Genomic DNA, 25,363 nt, shown 5'->3' with positions numbered 1-25,363 from the left:
CTAATTTTCATGGCTAGAGCACATCTGATGCTACCATAAATCAACAGTTGAGATGGAGAGATAGACACATCATTCTTACCTTCATTTTGGAAGAAAAAATGGAGGATTGAGTAATCATCTAGCATCCGATACTCTTTGAAGATGTGGTAGGGCATCCAAGATAAGAGTAGGCAAGAGGACCGATATTCTTTGAGGGCTGGGGACCCAAGATAAGAATAGTCCTAGAAGGTCATACTCGGTGAACACCTGGGTGGGTATGTACCTTGAGAGACAATGATGAAGGTGTCTATAATCATTGGTCTTGCCAACATTGTGCTCTGATCTATTGAGAGATAGAGTTGTTAGTCAAGGCCTTGCTATGTGACAATGTTGGTTATAATGATGCTATACAGATGGATTACTAGTCTGACTCTTCTTATGAGATCTCTTCAGTATTGAGAATAACCATGTACCATTTATGAATACCTCCCTAGTTAAGAGGGAGTGTTGAAGAAAGTGTAACTAGGTTCGGTCTTCATAAATATGAAATGTACTTTTGATTCTTGTATTTTGTAAAAGAAAGAAAAATGATTATTATTATTATTGAGCTTGGGTTTCTTGCCCAAGAAATTTGTTTTATAGGTCAAGCACTAATTGAAAGTGCTTCTAGGGTTGTCCTAGGTCAAGAAGTCAAATAGGGACATTGTCATAATATGAAGACCCCATTGGGCATCTTGTAAATTGTAAAAATAATTATTTTTGTATTTTACTGAACTTTCCAAGACCAAGTTGGCCTAGAAGCTGAATTTCATACACCTGGAAGACCTATATATAGGAGACAGTTTGACCTCATTTGGACACATTCATTCCTCTCTCTCTCATGCGAAGGAAGAAGCAGAAAAGGGCATCAAAGAAGGCAGAAGAAGGAGAAGAAGTGTTTCGGGTTCCTCTCTCTCTCTCTCTCCCCACACGTGCGAAGGAGGCTGAAATTCTGCAGATTTTTGCTAGGGTTTCTGCTGCTTGGCTAGGGTTTCATTGTGAAGGTTCAATCTGGTAAAAAAAGGGCTGAAGGAAGGGCCAACAAAGTACCCTTCTAGATTTAGAAGACAAATTAGGTTAAGCAAGGCTGCTGGAGGCAAAGAAGTAGTTCTAGTCCACACATGCGAAGTAGCAGTTGTTGCCAAGGGGCCGAAGTTGCAGATCTACAGTTAGGGCCGAAAAGCTGTGGTTGGAGGTCAAAGTAATGTTTCCAGAAGTGATACTGCTGGGTTTGAAAAGAAGTAAACCAAGCACATTAGTGGGAAGCTTCAGTGTTGGTCAAGGGTCTTGGTATTCGTCAATAAAAAACCTATAAGAAGAGATTGAGGGGTTTTCCTCTCAAGAGGAGAGGTTTTACCCTGGCTCGGAGCCTACATCTTCTGTACTTGTATCTTGTTGATCTTCTTGTTTTGGTAGCTGTTTGATGATTGAAGAACACACTTTAATAATAATAATAATAATAATAAGAAGAAGATAATCCTAATAAGTAAAAAAACATCACAAGCAGTTATCATAGTTAGAAGAATCATTAATGTCATCTTGCCTTAGATTCTTCAACACATTGAAATAGCCAAACCTTTGCAATACCATAAAATTACTTTCCAACCAAGAGATTCCAAGAGGGGCTTCAAACAACAAAGGAAGCTGGCTTTGGCTTCCTTGAGATGACTCAGAGTTGGCCCTCAACCACCAGAGATAACTCAGCCTGCAAAGAGATTATAAAATACCCAATCCAGATATGCAATATGCAGATCCGTATACATATCAGAACCATGTCAGGGTCATATTGGCGCCATACCCATGTCTGATTTGGAATATGGCATATCCCAGTCCTTCACAGGTGTACGTGGTACCATAGCATCTACAGGAAAACAAATCATGATGAGTCTGAATCTGTTTATCAGTAAAAAGAAACTGCTAGAATAGATGCAACCATGAAATTGTATATGTGATTTTTGGAAGTGTGAGAATAATTTAGTATGTGGACAGCTTTCCCATAACACTTGTTTGGCTGGCTTGTTATTGTATTCCAAAAATGTTATTGAGGGATTGGACAGAGAATAGATAATGAGAGGTGGGCTTTACATGCAAAGTGATTTCAATGTTCATACAAGCTTCTCACTAGATTGAATGAGCTAATTCTTGTTAGAGTTCTATGCAATCAATGCTGTGCCCTTTATTTCGTGGTGCTGTGTAGTTATAATAATGAATGAAGCCATGTTATTGATTTACTCTGCCTGCTGCAAACTTGAATTTGAATGCCTTTTTCCACATTTTCAGACAGTACTCGTGTTTTGACAGCTATTCAGTCGATGAGATTGCTAATGTTTATAATAATATGTCATTGCAGAATTCAAATCATAGCATACTTATTCGGTCTTTTCAACTTGCTTTGTCACTAAGAGTTGTTTCCCTTGATTCAACTGGTACGTTTCTTGAGAAAGTTCCAAGCAAAATTTAAATGATGTTTTTAAGTACCTTTATTTTTAAATGAAATTCAAGTCATCCAGGTGTTATTAAAGTCATTTTAGATGAATTTGCAGTTGGCTTAGCTCTAACATGTTATCTAGCCTGTATTTTTCTGCCCACTGAATCTTTTGGAGAAAAGGTGTTCAAGCTTGCTGCAGTAAGTCAATCACTGTAATATGTTGAAATGATATATCTGGATACCATTTTCAAAAAGAACATGGAAAGTCTGCCAAGGTGATGCACATTTCAAGTTGTAACTCATTTGATGGAGTCTGCAGTAATCTGTTCTCTTTTAATTCAAGAGCTATAAACATCTTCAAATGTGGGTTGAGATCTCCTAGCTTGATTGAGATCACCTGCATTATTTCTTGAGATCAATACAATTAGTTAAGAGAATGGCTTAAGGCCTTTTCCACCATTTTTTTGTTGTGTCTTGCTTGTGCTCAGTTATTAACATGGTACCAGAACCAGCAAAGTTATGAAAGTTTGATTTCGACACCAGTCCAAATCAATGGTAGAGGGATGGACCAATAGAGTTGTGTGGTGAAGGAAAGTGTATTGAGGTCTGTATATGTAAGAATCCACTCAGAGTGTTAGGAAATTATGTTTTTTTTGCAGATCGAATTGTTATTTTCTACATTACATTCCATGGATTCTCTACACTGATAATGAGGGCTTTTTCCGTGTTCTAAACTATCATGAATTTTCCTATAATCCTCTGTGTGCTGGATAAATCTGTGGTATATCATTCGTCTATGGTAGATCTGAGTCATAGATCTCCTTGCTCTAGTGCAGAGTAGTCGATATGATGCTTAGAATTGATGTACCCTTGTTGAAGATGAATTTGCATCTGTGGTTGCTGGCTTGAAAAATATTTAGATCCATTTTACTTGCACAATATATAATAATCTGGTTTAGATCTGTTTCTATTAGCGCCAATATTTCTGCTTGACTTGGTTCACAGCACATTTCCATGGGAGGAGACCTGACCCTTGATTGGATCCAGTGGTGGTGGTAGTTAGAGATCAGCGCTTATATTAGAATTGGGTCTGGATCTGTAACTCACCTGTGAGAAACCTCGTGCACGCTGACGGTTGACCATCAACAATCTGGTCTGTATGATCGGCATAGACCTACCATCATCTGTCAGAAGCAGATAGATCTAGAATAAAAACCATGTGTTTGATCCAACGCAAACTATGAATGCCGATGGGTTGCTTTGGCACTTGTTGCACAATCCAGAGATTTCCTGTGGACTAACAGTGGCTCAGTCCCAGTTCGATTCACAATGAGGAAATTTTTTTTGATCGAGTTTATGCCCACAGATTTTCGGCAACAGATTTGTTGTGGGTGCTACATTACAGAGTGTGCCTCTCAATGACAGTGAACAAACAAGAGTGGTTCTGTGAAGGAGATAATATCTATGGGAATTTTTTCGTTGCCGATCAGTGATCATGCCATCTTCAGTTTCTCTAATCACTGAAGAATTGACTTCCTGGTAACAGCACTTGCAGGCAATGTTATGTATTCCTTGAAAAAAAAATCTAGAGAAATGTTTCAATTTGTGGCACCACAAAGTTCCATGTACATTTTTTATTTCATAACCAGCTTTCAGCTCCGGAGACAATTTTCTTTTACATACATGTTGGCCATATCCCTAATCAACATGATCTTGCTAAGAATGAACCCCTCAATCCTTTCAATGTCAGAATCACAGAATTAAAGGAGGCATTGGAATCTGTTACAGCCGGACAATCGTATCTCAAAGCTTGTGATGCTCAACATAATCAGATAAATGAGAGCACACTCAGGCTTTTTTTTGGCTACACGTTTGCTGAATACGTGGCACTAATTATTGCTAGTGGGTTGAGGTATATTTTATTTGTCATTTATTTAGCAGAAGTGTTGCTTACAATAGAGTTTAGTGATATTCTACTGTAGAAAGTTGCAATTGTTGAGGGCATTTGGTGGCTGCTGGAAAGCTACAGATATCTGAAAATTTTGTAGTAGCTTCTAGGAGAAAATCCTGTAAACCTAAAGGGCTGTGCTATGCCATTTCAATTCATCCAAAGATTCATGTTATTGTTGAAAGAAGTTGTCATTGATGTCAAAGGCTGTCCAAATGAAAGAGAAAGTTACATATTCAAATAGCATATTTTGAAATATTGTTTTTGGATTTTTGATGCCCCATTTGGATACCCTATCTTTGAATGCATTTTTACTCCATTTACCTAGCTCAAATGGAAGCATAACATATATGGTTGGATTCTGGAAAGTTTATTCCAATATCTTTCCAATGGTATATAGCAATCCCTCTAACTCCTCACGGTTGAGGAGAAATGATTTTTTGAATATTCACTATACATTCTGCCAAATGCACAAGCCAGTCTAGCCAATGGACAAGTCGGCCCAATCTAGACCGCAAATTCACTGTTAATAGGCGCGAGAAGGAGCATTTCAAGTCATTTGCTCAAGCAAGTTCGGATCTGTTCAAACAAGAGAAGATAAGGAGTTTTGAGGTTCATACCTCATGAACCAGAAGCGAAGAGGAGCTCTGCCCCGCGGTAGTAGAAGTGTAGGCCTACAATAGAGCTCTTTGAGGCATTGAAGATTAGAACCTTGGTTTTACCCAGGTTGACCTTCAACTGTTGAAGGTCATAGAAACTGGCCAATGGATCAATCTTCCTCTATAATCCCTCAAAAGTAGAGGCCAACATGACCAAGTCATCAACAAAGAAGAGTAAGGAGATCAAAACATGGTGCAGTAGGCAACCGTCACCCTCTTGTATGTGCTCATGGAGGAAAGACTCGAGCTCATCAATATAAATCCCAAAGAGAGTCAAAGAGAGGGGACACCCTTGCTTCACCCCAATGGTACTCTGAATGAAGTCTAAAAGACCATGGGCCATCTTGAGATGCCCAAGACTGACTCATAGAGTCTCATGATAATAGTTAAGAGGATCTTTGATATAGCAATGTTGCAGTCTCTGGAGTAGTACCTCCCTCAGAATTGAGTCAAAAGCTTTTTGAAAACCAACAAAGCAACTGTAAACCCGCAAAGAGCAATGGCAAGCCTCCTCATTGATGGCTATGAGGGTGAAAATATGATCAATTGTTTGGTAGTTTAAGTGGAAACTTGCTTGTCCTTTAGCTCTGAGATGTCGATTCTCCAATTCCTCTGAAAGCCATTGCTGTGCCCTATTGCACCTATTTTGTCACGAGTCCAAAAAAGTAGTTGTACAATAGTTTTTCAAAGTTCAGAATCATCGGCCAACCAGCCCTTATGTCATTGTAAACCCAATTTCTACAAATTGTAATGTGAATGATGTTAGTACGATCGTTTAATTTTGTAACAACCTAGGTAAGCCTATGATTTTCGCGATGAATTTCATCCTAGGAGGTTTTTCGTCTCATCGCATTATGTGTGTTTCTAAACACAGATAATCGACAAAGTTTTTCCCTTCTGTTTAAACCCCAAAGCTAGGGTGAAATTTATTAACGAAGTCTTAGGTGAGTCCGGGTATTTTTAGTCGAGTCTATTGTAAAAGTGATTTGGGAATAATTTAAGCTATTTGGCTAAATTATGTTATTACAAATCACTTGTTCTGCTAGATTATATTGTGTTGCAGAATTGGGTAAAAATTATGAGGGTCTATATCGAATGGGTATTCCACCTTTGAGGGTTGAATTTGTAATTATTTGATGTAAAAATATTTTAGTGCATGGTCTTGTTACCACTCAAACCAGTAGGGGACCTAAAAGGGGTTCCTAAGAGGGCAACTGCTAGGTCAAGGGCAACGATGGACGCTTAGCCCACTGTCACCACAACTAAGTCTACTTGCTCATTACGAACTTTCACCGACGGGAGGTGTCCCATTAGTGTAGGGATCACCTTGTCAAGTAGATGTTAATGGATAGGTTAGAAGTGACCCTAAAAACCCTTTCCCAAGGATGGAGTGAAAAATGGAACTTGCTTACTCTTTAAGTAAAGGACTTGGTGTACCAGGGGTAAGGGGTGAGGATTGGAGGGTTGAGGGAGAAAGAATAGGCTTATAGAGGAGTTTCTCAATCCCTATAATCCTTAGAAACTTGGATTCCCAAATGGTCCTTGAAAAATAGTCTTTATTGAGAAGTGGGACTACACAGGGCCAAGTGGACCCAACCCAGGTTCGAGGATGGAATATAACAACCAATGATGTTCCTATCCTAGGCGGGTGAGGGGAAAGGACCAAACAAGAATATTTATTTCAAAAGATTGAATTGATCCTATTAGTGTCTAGCCTTGGGGATGCCTAGGCAAAATTCGGTTCTAGAGCTAGGTCTTGAGATTCTTGGAGATTCCACCGTCAGAATGTCCTCAAATTTGGACGAGAGGGAGGGGACACACCAGCGCAGTAGCCTAGAGGTGATCGATCGAAATTTTTCCATGGGGCAATTGCTGGGATATTGATGCCCTGGGTGACCCACTGGGGCTAGACTTGGGGAAAAGGGGGAAAATGGTAAAAAGAGGGTTAAAATTATCACCCTTTTTTGAGGGATCAATGCCTAGTTCACTTGGGGATATGGAGTCAAGAATAATGATGAGTAAGAACTTGGTTTCTTTTATCAAGGAGGCCTAGAAAGTCAACTTCATCCAATGTTGAGAGAAAGAAAAGAAAAGTGACCTTCAAGCATTTATACTTCAAAGCAAATGGTGCAAGCTTCTTGAGATAAATAAATCTCTAGGACATTTCATTCATATAACATTGGTCCATACATTAAATTAGCTAAAACATGTCTGCAGCCTTCTAGACTCTAGCAACTGCCTCTCTATGAACTGTGTCAGCCCCTCTCTGCCCCACGCTGGCTCTACGTCACACCAGATGGGTCTGTGTCAACCTTGGGATGCCCTGCGTCAGCCCTCTGGCCCTCTGCATCAGCAATGTTGGCCTTTCTGAGGCTCTCCACAACTCCCGGCTTCTTCTGCATGGCTTTGGCTGGCTCTACGTCGCACTTCTTGGGTTCTGCGTTGATAGAAACAACTTCTGTCACCTCGGGACAACTGTTTTTTACTGCTATTGCTCCGCTCGGATGATGTCTTTTAGTCCTCCTGTGATCTGCAATCATGCTCTGATACCATGTTGAAGTTTCTAAGTTTACTTAGTTTAGAAACCCTTAATGCACTTTTTCTGATTTATTCCCACGTCCTTGATATTTTCCTTTAATAAGTTATTTACAAAGTAAATACTGAAAATAAACACCAGTGCATGCTCAACATATTATAGATTAGCAACCAAAAGAAACAAGAACAAACACACCACATGACACCATTATTTTTTGGACCAATGTCCTCGGAGAAACCCAATGCGGGAAAACCGGTGCAGCTATGTGAGGATTTTCTTATTAAACAATATTAGTGTACAATCTGGGTGCCGAAACTGGCCTACCCAACAGAGAATTTCCTTAGCAACTATACCTCACAGTTTGAGAGAAATCTCCTGGCCGAAACCCCGGAAAATCCTTCCGACAGCTCCTTAGCTCAAGACTGCTCTGCAACCCCAACGTCTACCCAATCTAGACTGCGTCAGCCCCTCTGTGTTTCACGCTGGCCCTGCATCAGCCTTTCTTGGCCTGCGTTAACCCCTAGAGGCCCTGCGTTAGCTTTCCAGGCCTCTGCGTCAGACACGCTGGCCTCTCTGGTGCTCTGCACAGCACTTGGCTGTCTCTGCGTGGCCATGCGTGAGCCCTTGATGGCTTTGCATCACTCTCCTTGGCTGATGCGCTGCTCTCCCGACACAATTTCTGCATTCTTTGTTTCTCTGTACTCAATGCCCCTCAGCTGCTCTCCCGATCACTGATTCTATCTCTCTTAGCAAACCCCACTCTAGAGAATAGAATGACTGATCACTTTGGTGTATTCTCCAAGTGACCCTCAAGCCTCCTCTTATACTTTTCCTGTTGACATCTCAACGGCCGAGATTAAGTCCCTAATCAACGGCTAAGATTAGATCTGGCTTGATCCATGTCTTTTGGACCACTCTAACATAGATTCATATTAATACACATTAATATTTTATTTTCCCTAAGTTTAGACTTAGGGACTCCATTAAAAATATTAATTATTTTAATATCTCTTGATCTGTTTAGAATCTGCCCAAACCCTTTCTGGATATTGGATATCTCATGTGCCCAAACCTCTCCACCAAATTTCATGGCTAGCGCACATCCTATGCTACCCCAAATCAACAAGATGGAGTAGCAAATGAGAGGGGAAACCTTGTGCCACATAATGGGGCATAGGGGTAGCTACATAAGGGGAAGCCCACACCTGGGTATATAATGTATAGGAGGGAGCAATTGTGGTACATGAGGTGCCCCAGCCTTGATTTTTGCACCCTTCTTTATATGCCTTTTGCCTTTATGAATTTTCTTTAATTAACTAGTTAGGGCTCAAAGGATAAGAGCATGATGTATATAATATAGCAATGATTTCCCCTTTTGAGGTAGGGCAGTTCATTGCCCTATAGAGGTTAGGACAATCATGGGTTCATGAGTGATAGAGGAGGCTCATCTAGTTCCTATGGAATGAGGGTGATGGCCACGGATAGGGTAGAGCTCATGTGTTGTCTTTTGCCCACGTGCTAATTATTTTTTCCCGACCATCTTTTGCATTTTGTGGTACAATTTCTTGCTAAATGTGGCCAATTATGCTTTTTCTTCTTTTTTTTAGTTGCTTCAACCTTTAGGGCATCATTCTAGGCCTGACCCAAGGTGGAGGCAAAGGGGATAGGGAGGCTAGCCCTATGTGGACCCAAAATGGGAATGTGGACCTAGGTGGGGGAAATGATATATGGGGGGGGGTATAGTGAGTGGAAAGGGTGTAGTATGTGCGAATAAAGGAGCGGGACCATGCACCCAAAGTCGGGGTTTTCCGAGTAGTACCACCCTAGAACCAAATGGTCAATAAAGGAGATCCCATGGAACTAAGATCTAAGGGTAACAACCAAAAGGGGTCAAGGGGACAGGGGCACAAACTAAGGTCACTGTCCACCAAATTCTCCCACCAATCCATACCCAAAAGTATCCATGATATGTAAACCCATTACTCATTTATCAAATGACAAGACATACCTTTAGATTCGGGAAAGCCACCTTCAAACATACGATCAATACATTTGGTGAGGGACCACATGCCTGGCTCAAGTCTCAGAGAAATGGCACAACGAGCTAGTAGGAGGCATCAATGGGTTGCTCGGTGCCGATTGAGGCTCATCATGGAGAAAATTTTTCTCCTGGGGATATTTCCCACAAAGTGGTGGGTAACATCTGGCTCCAATTGGGACGTGATCTCTCGAATAAGTGGACGAGGCTGCTCTAACGGGAGCTCATGAGAATTGCAACAATCTCTTGGTCACCGTAGACTTATTATCTGCATAGGTCAATGATTAAAGCCATGGGGCAGCATGCTTTTCACGGTGTCTTATGATCACCCATGCTTAATGTTACCCCTTAAACCAACGAGAAATAATATATATATATATATATATATTTTAAATACAATCTAATCTATCATGAGAAACATCATATGCAGTTAGTTCCAATGCAAAAATCATCATGCAATGCATCCTACCCTAACATGCATATGATAATGCTAATGCTAAGTGTAATCATAAAGCCAGTGCAACCAACATATCATCGTATCAATATACATATGCCTGCTAGTATGATTACTCATGAAACAAAACCCAAAGCGAATGTGGACATAATTAGATGGGGGGTGAAGTGGGTGGGAGGTGGGAAAACATGATCTCCATTCGAGGTAAAAGGAAACCCTAGGAGAAGGAGAATAGATCAATCCAAAAGTGCAGGGGTTTTCCTCTAAGTACACAATGGTGGAATAAAATATCATTCTCAAGAACTCCCTATGACAAGCATTGCTTACAATCTTATGCTTTGTATATTCCACAAGGTCGTGATGAGGGGGGAGTGTTGAATATTATAAGTCTATTCATTAGAAAATTAATCTGTATTTTGCTGGTTTATTTCTTCTACTTGTTTAAATTTGAACAATTTATTTAATACATTTAAATACCAAAATAAACACAATACAGTCACGACATTTACAGATCATCAACTGAAAGAAAACAGGCACACAAGTGACACTGTTATTTTTTGACAAATGTCCCCAGAAAAACCTAATGTGGGAAAACCGTTGTAGCTATTCAGAGGGTTATCTTATTATGCAGTCTATCTGAGTACAATTGGGTGCGTAACCGGCTCACCCGACAGAGAAAAATACACGGGAACAATACCTCTATACTCGGAAATAGGTATTAAGAAAACCTGTCCCACAAAACCCTCTCCAGCACAACTGAAGCTTAGCGCTGACCCTTCTGGCCTCTGCGTTAGCCCTTTGACCCTCTGCGTCAGCCCTATGTGGCACTGTGCAACCTCTAGGACCCTCTACGTCACTCAGTCTACCCACTTCGTGAATGACGCAGTCCCTTTGGGCTTTGCGCTGCCTTTGCTGAGCTGTGCGTAGTATGGACTGGCTACTGCTCTCGATCTCTCTGCTTCTGTGCTGGTCTCTCATTATTGTCTCTACCTCTCTGCATCGTACTCACTGCCCCTCGCTACTGATCACTGATTCAACTTTGCTTAGCAACCCCGCTCTAGCAAAATGAATGACTGATCACTTTGGTGTGTTCTCCGATTGACCCTCAAGCCTCCTCTTATACTTTTCTCGTTGGTCCTTCAACGACCGAGATTAAATCTCTAATCAACGGCTAAGGTTAGATTTGGCTTGATCCATGACTTTTGGAAACTTCTAATCCAGTGTTATATTAATACCCATTAATATTTTATTTTTTCTAAGATTAGACTTAGGAACTCCATCAAAAATATTAATTATTTTAATATCCCCCAAACCGGTTACAATCTATCCAAACCATTTCTGGGTCTTGGAGATCTCATGTGCTTTAGCCTCTCCACCAATTTTCATGGCTAGAGCACATTCGATACTACCCCAAATCAACACTCCCTCTTAGCGAGGATTGTGATCTAGTAATAGTCCTCACTGAGCATCACTTTGATTATACAACACCGGTACCTGTGCTGATGCTAGGCCTCCCCGCCCACCATCTTCTGCGCCGCTGCATCCTGTACTGCTGCCCATGGCCCTGCCATCGCCAATGCTACATCCGTACAACAACTCCCTTTGCATTTGTGTTGCTGCTGGTCCATCCCCCCAACATTGCATCTGCATTGCATCCCCCTCTCATCATGCTGCACCGTGCTACTGCATACTGCTACTGCACTGCAAATCAGTTACTGAGAAGTAACTGATCCACCCAACTTTTGACATCCCTGTTAGGCTAGAAACGCTCCCAATGTTGAATCTCTCTCTACCGCTAACAAGTGCTCCCTCTACTGACCTCTGCGCTGCTGAAACAACTCCCTGCATCTCACACTGTTGCAAACCTCTCTATGCCATGCGACACAGGTGCAACATTCTCTGTGCCTCTCGCACTGTTGCAACCTGCTAGGCTCGCACTGCCCGGGGACTCCTGCACTGTTGCACTTTCTGCCGCTTCATCCGCATCCGTCTCTACTGACATCCGCTAGTCCTGGTACTCCTCTTTGGGGCTCCTGTAGCTAGGTATAATCCAAGAGGTGGGTAACCTCAAGGATCTTGACCCTCATTGCCTGAAGTCCTCCAGACTACAGCTCGATGTCTCCCCACTTCTTCTCAAATGGTACATGAGCACTCATGTCACAATCATCATCCTCCTCGACTTCTTTGTCGACTCCTCTGAGTCTCTCTACTTTTCGCCTAGAAGTTCTCGGTTCGACTCCTGCTGAGTCTCTCTACTTCACGTCTGGAAGTTCTTGGTTCGACACCTCTGAGTCTCTCTACTTCTTGTCTGGAAGTTCTCTTCTGGACTCCCTTTGAGTCCCGATTTCCCTCCTGGAAATCCTTCTACCAACGTCAAGTTGCCCCACTTCGATCATCTGTGCAATTGCAATATTGATCCAGATTCCTTGGCTAGAAATCCACCTCGGCAGCAACACCCTCCACCTTGTTATTGTCCTGTTAGTTATTGTTTTGACCACAATACCCCACCATCTTCGCTCCACAAACTACCCACAGCCTCCTATGCCCTAGCAACTGAAGGATTGAGCCTCTTGGGTCTGCGCAATCCTGACACCAGCAAAACAATTCCCTTAGCCAATTGCATCAGCCCACCTGGCCTCTACGTGGCTCTACGTGACTTGTTTTTGTCCTCCTCAACCTCAGCACTGTCTTTCTCTGGCCCAGACTGATGATGCAGTCCCTTTGCATCACTCTTTCCTTTGTCGCTTTATGCAAGGATCGACTCTCTCACTCGGGATAGCTGAATCTGCTGCAAATGCTCTACTAAGCTGATGCCTTCAGTTTTCCTGTGATCTACAACCACACTCTGATACCATGTTGAATTTTCTAAGTCTATCTGTTAGAAAATTAATCTGTATTTTGCTGGTTTATTTCTTCTACTTGTTTAAATTCGAACAAGTTTAAATACATTTAAATACCGAAATAAGCACAACACAATCACAACATTTACAAATCATTGACTGAAAGAAAAGAAGCACACAAGTGACACCGTTATTTTTTGACAAATTTCCCCGGAAAAACCTAATGCAAGAAAACCGGTGCAGCGATTTAGAGGGTTATATTATTATGTAGTTTATCTGAGTACAACTGGGTGGCTAACTAGCTCACCCAACAGAGAAAAATAGATGGCAGTAATACCTCTATATTCGGAAACAGGTATTCAGAAAACCTGTCCCACGAAACCCTCTTCGGCACAACTGAAGCTCAGCGCTGGCCCTTCTAGCCTCTACATCAGCCTCCTAATGACTTTCGTCAGCCCTCTGAGGCACTGCGCAGCCTCTTGGACCCTCTGCGTCACTCCCTCTACCCTCTACATGGATGACGCTGTCCCTTTGGGCTCTGTGCTGCCTCTGCTAGGCTCTGTGTAGCCTAGACCGGCTGCTTCTCTCGCTCTCTCAGCTTTTGTGCTAGTCTCCCAGTATTGTCTCTGCCTCTCTGCCTCGTACTCACTGCCCCTTGCTGCTAATCACTGATTCAACTTTTCTTAGCAACCTCGCTCTAGCAAAAAGAATGACTGATCACTCTGGAGTCTGGCGTGTTCTCCAATTGACCCTCAAGCCTCCTCTTATACTTTTCTCATTGGTCCTTCAAGAATCGAGATTAAATATCTAATCAACGGCTAAGATTAGATTTGGCTTGATCCATGACTTTTGGAACCTTCTAACCCAGTTTTATATTAATACCCATTAATATTTTATTTTTCCTAAGTTTAAACTTAGGAACTCCATTAAAAGTATTAATTATTTTAATATCTCCCAAACCAAGTACAATCTGTCCAACCCATTTATGGGCCTTGGAGATCTCATGTGCTTTAGCCTCTCCACCAATTTTCATGGCTAGAGCACATCTGATGCTACCCCAAATCAACAGGGAACTGATCCGAATTGGATCCATAAAAATTATCAGAGTTCTATCACTGTTTCAAATCGTGACAGACTTCAAAAATCTTATGAACAACGAGCTATCAGGAAGGACCTCTGGACAGTGGCAGTTTGTAGTTAGCATGGAACAACCAGGACCTTGGTTAAAGCGTGCTGATCGTTGGCCCATGGAGACCACGTAGTGGTGCAAACTAGCAATTGGGAAGACCAGACCAGAAAATGGAGGCTGTTTCTGATGCGCGATTAGCGCATCGCTGGGCAAAACCCCTCAAGAAGGAAAAGCCCCGAGTGCTCGGTCATAAGGGAAACCGGAAAACCGTGGGAAAAGCGCTAAAACAGAAGGCGGGTCTTGAGCTCCAAAACCGGTGGAATATTGGAGGCATTTCGGGTGGCAAGTGGATTTGTAAGAGGACCAAGTGGTTCCATACACCGAGTGACGCGTGTCCGGTGGATGAGAGAGAAAAACTCTCTCATCACGTGCTAACGTTCGAGCAAGTCAACCGTGCGATAAAAGCGATGACCATAGCATCTAGAGGCCCCAGATCTAACAACAGAGATTGCACCTGATGGGAGATCGGATTTGGAGGGAGAAATAGGCTACGACGCATAAAGGTTTGAAGTCCGATTTGACCGCTGAGCTGGCAGATGAATCATTTCACAAAGTAACTGAAATAACGACCGTTCGAGGAAGAGCTGGCACTTAGTTCGTGAGGGGACAAGTGGCCACCTCTCTGTGAAACGTTACACAGTGGCGATGACATAGAAGCAGGGAATTCTAAGCAGACAACAGCAGGCGATCCGAAGAAGCGGAAGAGGAAGCGAACAATCAAGGGACGGATTGGCTTTAAGCCATGAACAAACAAAGAGCAAAGTAAGAAGACGGTGAGATAGAAGAGACAGAATAGAGAGCGAAGCAAGAAGCAGAGAACAGAAGTCGAGTTGACCTGCAGAGCTAAGGCAACATCAAGCAGATAGAACTGAGAAGGCTTGAGAGGTTCAAGCAATTCCTGTGAGGATATCTGTCGGTAACCGAGTACCAAATTGGACTCATCCCATTAAGACCAGTTGAGGTCGAGACTTGGTAAGGGGGAGTCTGTGTACTCTAGTGGCTTGGGGAATCCAAGTACCACCCTACTAAGCATCATCTGCTACAGGAGACTCACATTGAGCTCCTCATTGTAAAAACTTTGCTTAAAGACACAATAAAAGAAGGTCACCAGTGAAAGTTGGACCAGAAGACGTAGCCCAGGAGGATTGGGTGAACTCCTTATTAAATTGTTGTGTTTTGCATTTGCTTGCTGTGTTTCTCTTACTGTTTTCCAGTGCCTGTTTAGTTTGCAATCTTATCAATCGATTGCTTAAGATAATAGACACACACACCAGCACATGAGTCTGTAATACCTACATTAATTATCTGAGATCACTCACAAGTGATTTTCAGATCAAGTGGTATCAGAGCGCCTAGGTTGTTAAGGTTAGACAAGCTTGTGCTAGATTTAGCTATTGAATGCTAACTAGATCAAAGCTCAAATTAGGAGAAGGAGAGTTGGTCGAAACTAATCCTGAAATTGGAAGAGTCTATCCTCAGAAGACAATGTCGGAGGAAGGTTCTGTGGGGCCAGACCCTCAATTTATAGATAGTTTCCTAGCCATAAGGTCCATGGTAGAGGAAATGTATAAGGATTTTAGAAAACACAAGGATGAAGATTCATCAGGCTCCAAACAAGATAAAGGAGAAGAAGAGTCTCTCCTCCATGACCACTCAAAAGGCAAAGGGAAAGAAGAAAGCTTTCTCACACCTCCTAATAGCCCTGAACATAAAAAGAAGACATCTTTGATTAAACTAGATGTTAAATTTGATTTACCAATATATGATGGAGAGTTGAATGCAGAAAAGCTGGACAATTGAATTAGACAAATTGATGTTTATTGCAGAGTGCAGAGTATTGATTCAGACAAGAGCAAGATTCAGCTGGCCAGCCTATGCCTTGGAGGCACTGCCTTAGTTTGGTGGGAAGGCAGGACCCAAGCTGACATGAAGAGACATGGTAAGACTATTTCTGTCTGGAGTGAATTTGTTTCTGCAATCAAAAAGTAGTTCTATCCACTGGCCTACATGCAGCAAGCCATGATGAGCTGGCAAACTCTTCAACAGTTGAAAGGGCAAAGTGTACAAGGTTACACCCAAGAATTTAGGAAGAGAGCATTGATTCTAGGAATCTCATTAGACTCACCTGAGACTCTGTTGAAGTACATCGGTGGTCTACACAGTTACATGAGGCACACTATTCTCATGTTTAGTCCCACTACTATAGATTAGGTATCTGTTCAAGCTACGCATCTAGACGTTAGAAGAAAGAATGGAAACCCAAAAGTTAGGGGATCATCCCAACCCACTGCAAGCAAGAATAAGGAGAAAAGAAAACAGAAATGGAAAGCAAGGAAGGCCAATACTGCACAGAAAAGAAAGTCTTCATGCACTCATTGTAAGAAGGATGGGCATGATGATGAGCATTGTTGGATTCTGCATCCGAAGCTGAGACCTAAGAAGTTCGAGGGCAAGAAGAAGAAGACTCCTGCAGCTATTCAGAAAGATTTGGGGTCGGACTCAGGAGATGAAACAACCATTACAGCCACATGTATAAAAGGTAAGAATCATGAAGCATCTACTAGTAAATCTGCACAATCTACTATTGATGAAGAAAATGAGAGAAAAATACATGAGCTTTTCCATATTCGAGTTATTTCCAAACATCAAAAGATTGATACTTTGTTTGATAGTGGTTCACAAGTAAATTTAATTTCTGAAGCAATTGTAAAGAAGTTGGGATTACTGACCACACCTCACAAGAAACCATACCCGTTAGGATGGTTAAATGATAAAGCAGAACTACAAGTGACTAGACAATGCAAACTCAAGTTTTCTTTTGGGTCAGCATTTGTAGATGAGGTTGAGTTGGACATAATTCCTCTGGATATATGTCGAATTGTTTTAGGAAGTCCTTACTTGTATGACAGAAAAAGCTATTTTCTGTAGAGCTGAGAACAAGTATCTACTCGTTAAAGATGGAATCAAATACTTTGTAAGAGCTCATAAGCTCAAGAATAATTACACTCTCATAGACTCAGGGCAGATGAAACGAATGATAAATTCACGCAAACAATTTTTACTGATGGTTGTAAAGGAAAAGAAACCTGATAAAACCAATGTATTTGAGGGCTATGATGCTAAACAACAAGCTGATTTAGAAAAAGTTGTTTCAGAGTATGATATCTTGTTTCAAGAACCTAAAGGTCTGCCACCCAAGAAGGAACTAGTGCATGATATTAATTTGCAGCAAGATGCTCCATTGCCTAACATTGGAATGTACAGGTTGTCCGCTTTAGAGAATGCAGAAATCAAGAAGCAGGTGTAGGAGTTGCTCGAGAAGGGGTTCATCAGACCTAGCACATCACCATGTGGATTTCCAATCGTTTTGGTAAGAAAGAACGATGCCTCGCGGAGAATGTGCATTGACTACTGAGCACTGAATAAGATAACAATCAAAAATCGTTATCCCCTTCCTCGCATAGATGATCTATTAGATCAATTGAAAGAAGCTGTTTATTTTTCCAAGTTAGACTTGCATAGTGGATATCATTAGGTTAGAGTTGCAGAATAAGATGCATGGAAGACTGCTTTCAAAATAAAACAGGGATTGTATGAGTGGCTGGTTATGCCTTTTGGCTTAACTAATGCTCCTGCTACTTTCATGAGAATAATGAATGATGTACTCAGACCTTTCCTTAATGATTTTGTTATTATGTACTTGGATGACATTCTGATATTTAGCAAAACATGGGAAGAACATTTAAAGCATGTTAAGCAGACACTAGATGTTTTGAAAAGAGAAAAACTTTATGTTAAATTCTCAAAATGTGAATTTGGCAAAAGATCTTTGAATTATTGGGGACATAATAGAAGGGGGTGGTGAATTGAAGATAGATCCCTCTAAGGTGGTAGTCATTTAAACTGGCCTAAACCCAAATCTGCTACAGAAGTGAGGAGCTTCTTTGGAGCAACACAATATTGGAGAAAGTTCATTTCTAACTTTTCCTTAATTGCAGCGCCCTTACATGTTTTAACAGGATTGAACAAGGTGTTTCAGTGGGGAGGCAAACAACAGAAAGCCTTCGACACCTTGAAAGAAAATATTGGTACAACTCCAGTACTAGCATTGCCTGATCTTCAAAGACCCTTTGAGATCCAAACGGATGCCAGTGACTATGCCATGGGAGCAGTGTTGATACAGCGTGAGTGTGAAAAAGTGGATACATTATTTAATGGGCAAAGAGACAGTAATACATACTGATCATCAACCACTTCAATATCTACACTCCCAAACTAAGTTGCAACAATCGAGACACTATAGATGGATGGGTTTTCTAGAACAGTTTCATTTAGTCATCAGATATAAAAAGGGCATACACAATAAAGTTGCAGATATGTTATCTAGACCCATTATAAATGCATCTACTATACTTAAGCATAATTCTGTGTTACATGAGAGGTACATTGAACAATATGCTCAAAATATAGACTTTAAGGATGTATATGCAACTTTAAGTCAAGGCAAACGAGTAGAAGAATTGGATTATCATTTTAAGGACCAACTCCTATATCATTGTGGGAAGTTATGCATTCCACAAACTGAAAGAGTAAAGATAATTTGAGAAGCACACACTTCTCTAATATCAGGTCACTTTGGGGTAAGTAAAACAGTTGCACAACTGCAAAGATTTTGTTATTGGCACAGAATGAAGGAGACCGTTTCTAGATATGCAAGAGGGTATACCATGTGTGCTAAAAGCAAGCCCAACAATAGAAAACTAGGCTTGTACACTCCATTACCAGTTCCTTCTCATCCTTGGGAAAGTGTTTCCATGGATTTTGTTGGAGGACTGCCTAAATCTAGGAAAGGTCATGATTATCTGTATGTTGTTCTGGATAGGTTCAACAGGCTTTGAGAGCTCGATTAAACAAATTAATTTCTAGTAAGCATTTAATATTTCTCAGACGGGAAGCCTTCCCTGATACCCACTTGATTTTCATAAATCCCGCCAATCTAGTTTTCATGTATTATTATAGGCCTTGCAACTTTGCCAACATTCAAGGATATCCTCATGATCTCCCAGATGACTCTACTATGAACAAGCTTCTGACTTTCCAAGGGAATAATGCAATCAATGCTTGTGCAGACATAAAAAGGTTCACAATCTTTATACAAAGATACGCTCATACGACTCCATACAATCATGAAGATGTCAGAGTGAGACTGTTTGTCCTTTCATTAGAGGATGATGCATTGGATTGGTTTCATGACAAGCCTGATAATACTTTTGATTCTTTGCAAGCTCTCACTGGTGCATTTAAATATAAATTTTGGGACAAGAGAGAAGAAAAATATTTGGTCAAAGTGCTTAACTCTATTAAGAAAAGGGAAAATGAGTCTGTTGAACAATTTTAATCAAAGATTCAATGGTGTCCTGAAAGATATGACTCAAGATTACAAGCCACCGGACAAAACAGTGTTGGAGCAGTATCTTGAAGCCTTTAGCGTCGATACTCAATATGAGATCGGACGTGCCAAGCTTGTCACTTTAGCTGATGCTCAGAATGTAGCTAAGGAATTAGAGAAGGATAAGAAAGTTTTGGGTAAATAAGAGATTCCTAGTTTTGAAAGAGGCTCAGTTAAGTCTAAATGAAATTAAATTAAGGAGGTGGAGCATGATCCCATTAAAGAATTAACGCAAATGGTTAAGGAAATGAGAATTCAACATGCTCAACAAATAAGTGCCATGCAGTCTAGGTTGATTCAGATAGAATGAAATGAAGTTCAAAATATTCAGCCTAGAAATAATAATAAAAATAGAGGAAACAATAATCCATGGCCAAGAAGGAATCCTCCTAATGATCAGAGGCCTCCTACTCCTCTTGAGTCTGCCAATGTTGTTGATCAACCTATCTCGTTTTGCAGACCATGTGAAAGTTTCCATGAAGAAAGTGCATGTGCTATTGGTAGAAAAATCTTGGATGAAGCAGCAAATGAACAAATAAATAATATAAGTTAGAATTCTTCCAAGGAAAGTCATCTCGCAGATGTGATTTCCTCCTCCTTCATGATCAATAATTTCAGTGATGAAAAGGATCCTATCACACAAATATATGGTGAAACTCCATCTCAGGAACAAATTTTGGAAATTGCTAGAAGGGTTATACTTATCAGAGAAAAGGAATAGACCAGAATCAGAATAGATAGGTTGCATCCGAAAGGTATAAATTAGGATTAAAGATTGATTGGGCTACATGGATAAATAATATTAAGATGTTTGTCCGGGTCTTAGAACTTTTGAAGATCCCTTCACAGAGAGATGCATTCTTCAAAGCTTTGGGTATGGCTCAACAAGATAAAATTGATAATAATCCAAAGGATGAAGAAATTAAATTGAAAGATGTAAATTGTTATATGACTAATGAGGATCATCAACCTTTTGATCTGACCTTGGATATTAATGACAATTTGCTTCATAATTGCATGTTGGATTCTGGTACTTCAACAAATGTTATGACTAAGAAAGTTATGCATCAACTAAATCTTAGAACCTTAAGGCCTTATCACAACATTTGCTCGATGGATTCTAAGAATATTGAAGTCCTTGGTGTGGTTAAGGATTTGCATGTTACCTTGGCAAATTATCCGTATAAGATTATCACTATGGATATAGCAATCATTGATGTTCCAGATGTGTGGGGAATGCTTCTCTCAAGGAAATTTGCAGTCGATTTAGGAGGGTGTATTCTGATGGATCTCTCATATGCTACTATTCCTGCAACAACCAGTGGTATGGTTAGATTATACAGGCAAGTTGAAAGAAGATACCATGTTGAAATTCCAAAAATTCCATAAAATAATGAGGAGATTGAACAACAGGGTCATCCTTCAGAATATGATGTAGTTGTGACCGAGTTCATTCAATCGGTTTATCACTTATCTTCATCTCATCTTCCATCTCACTTTCCGAGTAGAAAAAGAAGAAGGCTTCAATTTGACAAAGGTGTGCAACACAATGATGAGAGTCTACATCAACCAAAAAGGGTCAAGTTTCAGCAAAGGAACATCTGAAAGACAACCAATGTTCCTACCAACATGCAGGCAGGTGTTTCAGATTGTGCCACAGGGATGACATTTGATGCCATGGGGCATCCTTTGTATAGTATCTCTAACCCTACTCCCTTTCATTTATGTCATTAGTTAGTTTTATTTTCATGCAATTATGTTATATGCCTTTACATTTCAGTTTGTTAGAGTAGCTTTTTCTATTCCAGCAGATATTCTATATATGCATGATGATTTTGATTATGAGTGGATATCTATTTGATGGACTTTTGTTTTCTTGGATACAAGATTCTGGATTCTCACGTCACTTCGATGAAGCAATGTGTCCCCATATGGAGCCAAATGTTGCACCTATTTTGTCACAAGTCCAAGGAAGTAGTTGTATAATTTTTTTCAAAGTTCAAAATCATCGGCCAACTAGTGCTTGTGTCATTGTAAACCCAATTTCTGCAAATTGTAATGTAAATGATGCTAGTACGAAAATTTAGTTATGTAACCACCTAGGTAAGCCTATGATTTTGGCGACGAATTTCATCCTAGAAGGTTTTTCGTCTCACCATATTATGTGTTTCTAAACACAGATAATCGACAAAGTTTTTCCCTCCAGCTTAAACCCCAAAGCTAGGGTGAAATTTATTGACGAAATCTTAGGTGAGTCCTAATGTAATTAGTCTAGTCTATTGTAAAAGTGATTTGGGAATAATTTAAACTATTTGGCTAAATTATTTTATTACAAATCACTTGGTCTACTAGATCATATTGTGTCGCAAAATTGGGTAAAAATTATGAGGGTCTATAACGAATGGGTATTCCCCTTTGAGGGTTGAATTTGTAATTATCTGATGTAAAAATATTTTAGTGCATGGTCCCTCGCAATTAGATACCATGGCTAAAGTATTTCAGGGTGGAAAATAATTAATCCCCTCTAGTGTCAATTAATTAATTTTTCTGGCAAAAATAAAAATTAAATCCTAAGCTAGAAATTTAATTAATTTAGAGTAAAAATATAAATTCTAGAGATTAAATTGCTCTAGGTAGAAAACGACCAAAAAATTTGTGGGTAAAAAAGAAGTTAATTTTTAGAGGTCCCCCACCAAGGCAAAAGTGGATTTATTTAAGAAAAATTAAGCCCTTGGACCTTGGTGGTTAAGGCAAAGTCATTTTTTTGAGCAAGTTGATCCAATAACTCAATTTTTGGATTAATATGGTTTTTATTAAATATTTTCAATGACAAAGATTAAAAAGATGATCAAAGATTTATCGACGATGGAGATTATTTTGATGGAGATCGTGTTGAAGAATCTCGGGTAAAGTAGTGTAGTGTGATTCTTCGTTACTTGATAACAATTTGTGGAGTATTTTTACTTTTCCTATTAGCTTAATCATCTTCTTCTTCTTATTAATGCATGTGTGTGTACTTCATCAAACTGCTACCAAAACATAAGAACAAGAACACAAGATATTGGCTATCTGCCAGGGCCAAAACCTCTCTTCTCTTGAGGGGAAAACCCTTTAGTGAATTTCTGTTATTGAAGCTTCTATTAATCAATGCCAAACCCTAGACCCCTGACTTAGAACATCCTCCAGGGATAAGTCAAGTCCTCTCCTCCTTTCTGCACTTTGTTCCCCGACACATAGGCTTCCTCCCTTTGACATTTTGTCCCCTAACACTTTGTCCTCCTTCTGGCACTTTGTTCTTCCTACTATTGTAAGTAGATCTTCTAGGGGAGATACTTTTACTTAGTGATATCCTTCACCTAAGGATACTCATTCCTTCTCTAGATCATCCAAGTTCTTTCTTGATGTATGGTGGTAGGTTGAGTGTGACAACATTACAACTCTAATCTTCGCACGCAGGAGAGATCTTGTTGTAGTTATAGGGGTCCTCTCTTCGCTTGAGGTCCTTCTCTCTTCGCTTGGATAGGAGGTCTAGTAAGCCTTGTTTGAAGCCCAAACATTGATGGATGTGAGACTATTATATTACTATTGTTATGACCACAAAGTTGACTTTGTTTCTTGCGCATGTGACTATTTTTCACGCTAAAACCAGTCCGTTTGATTTCGATCTTGAATTTTTCCCCTTCGATGCACTAGGGGCTCCTCAAATTTGTCGTCTCTTCACCTTTTCTTTGCTATCCTTCTTCGCTGATTTCAAAGGTAAGTGCTTGACGTTATGAGGGAGTGGACCAACTTCTTTATATATAGGACTGTCCCTCCTTTAGGCTGACTTATAGGCCGACTTGACTTTCGTTGCTGCAATAGGTGCTTTTAATGGTGCCATTGCTTTTTTTGATGGTGTCTTTGCTAGGAGGAGGCTTGACTTTGCTTGGAGGTATTCTCTTGACTTTAATACATATTTATACAAGGTGTAATATGCCCTTAAGGTCTTCAGCCTATTCTTTTGACTATTTGACTCACCTATAGCACTTTAAATAGTGTTAGACCTATTTCAATGAGCAAGAAACTCATTGACGTATATTATAAAAATAATATTTCTTTTCTTGAATAAGTACAAATATCAAAAGTACATTTATGAACACCGAACCTAGTTACATTTCCTTCAACAGATCAAGCCGACTACCCGTTATTTTCCACTTGGAGGATTCATCTATAAATTATAAGCCATTTTCTTCTCTAGTCATGATGATGAAAACTCTGACTTTGGTCTATGTAATTTTGTAACGCTGGTGTTGTTCCAGTGATCCGCTGGGAATGTTTGAAATATCATAATAAAAGACTTTGGTATTCAGTTCATGGTGTTCTTTGTCCAATGATCTGTGGTATGCGTTAGTTATGTGTTTTCCTATATTGTGCTTAAATTTTTAGAAGCTTGTTTATTCATTAGATGGTGATAAGAACATTCTATTGGTAGATTTTGGGTCTATTTTAGGTGATTTGATTTGCCATATGTCTAACAAGTTTGCTTGAAGAAATATATATAGTTTCCAGGTACATTAGTCCTCAGGCTCCAAGTTCACAAACTTTGGATGAGACCTGACCTTGTTTTGGCTATGGGTATTTTTTTTATGGTTTTCTTACTTCACAAGGCTGTGGGCAATACCATCACTTTCGAAACACATTTGATCTATTGTCATTGTTCATCATTTAAAAAAAACTTTTCTTCAAAAATATTTTTTTTTTCAAGAATTTTACATTTCTAAATAATTGTAAATATTTTGTAAAATAATTTTTGTAACCCATGTTTTGTAGCTAGTTGGGGTTTATTTTTTGGATTTTGTATATATTGGGGTTTTGGCTATTTTATTTTAAATTTGTGCAGGGGAGATTCAAGCTACTCCAAAGGATTTTTTGGTGTTTTGAGTTAGATTTAGGCCCTTGAGGGTAAGATCTAGTCTCAATTTTATTTGCAAGGCCAACATCAGAGAATTTTTTTAGTGAAGTTGAGCAAACTTGAAGATCTGAAGTGGGAATAAGATTTTTGTGAAGGTTTGCAAATTTTTTAGGGCCTTGAGGTCCATTGTTTTCTTCATAGCCCTAGTTTCTGCCCTTGCTTCCCTTTCCTTGGCTGGTCGTAGGCTTGAATAGGCCTGTAAGGCCTTGCCGTCAAGTCCTAGTGGCTCCTTAGCCTTGCCCTGGCCCTCATGTTGCTTGTTGTCAAACTTTAGGGCTTGGTTCGGCCTACCCACAAGGTTATTGGTCTCTCTATTTTCTATCGTCAACCTTCTAAGGTTGTTTCTTCCTTTGTCATGGGATTCTAGCCCCTTCGCTTTCCTTTGCCCCCTATGCGTGGCCTTCTCCTGCCCTCAGTCACCCTCATCTTCCTTTGGTGCCCCTCATTTCCTTGCTACTGCCTCCTCTTCCTAAATTGTAGCCTCTAGGAGGCTTGCCGTGGCCTTTTTAAGGCCTATCCTCCTCTGTCGTTTCTCTTTTGTGGGATGTTCCCTAGGCCACAGTCCTCTTCAGGGCTTGTGGTATTTGATCATTATCTCTTTGCCACTTTACATTCAAGTACTTTAGTTTCAAGCATTTTACTTTCCAAGTACTTTACTTCAAGCATTTTCTTTTACAAGTACTCTCTTGGCACTAGTGTCATTGGTTATCTGATTTGCTACCTTAGTACTTCATTCATTTAATTGTCATTTCTACATCTATTGTTCACAGTGAAGTTATTTACATGCTTTGAAGATTACATGTTGGAATTTATTTATTGATGGTCGAATGTATCTTGTGTAATTTCATTTAAC

General features: G+C 40.1%; 1 protein-coding gene and 1 pseudogene across 3 annotated transcripts in view; both read left to right on the top strand.

Moving 5' to 3' along the window:
- The window catches only part of LOC149247113 (protein SEMI-ROLLED LEAF 2-like), a 336,900-nt gene that overhangs the window by 196,950 nt on the left and 114,587 nt on the right, over window positions 1-25,363 (top strand). For all 3 annotated transcript variants that reach the window (XM_089458129.1, XM_089458131.1, XM_089458130.1), the window contains exon 14: window positions 2,369-2,444. In XM_089458129.1, coding sequence (XP_089314255.1) covers window positions 2,369-2,444 — 76 coding nt within the window. The remainder of the gene's footprint in view (window positions 1-2,368; window positions 2,445-25,363) is intronic.
- LOC149247114 (transmembrane emp24 domain-containing protein p24beta3 pseudogene) lies at window positions 3,865-4,412 on the top strand (annotated as a pseudogene).

Source organism: Pinus tabuliformis, chromosome 7 (genome assembly GCF_031772625.1).
Source record: "Pinus tabuliformis cultivar Carrire ecotype Pingquan chromosome 7, CPIR1, whole genome shotgun sequence".
Classification (NCBI taxonomy): domain Eukaryota; kingdom Viridiplantae; phylum Streptophyta; class Pinopsida; order Pinales; family Pinaceae; genus Pinus; species Pinus tabuliformis.
The sequence above is the reverse complement of the archived record's forward strand: the minus strand, read 5'-3'. Positions and strand labels throughout refer to the sequence as shown.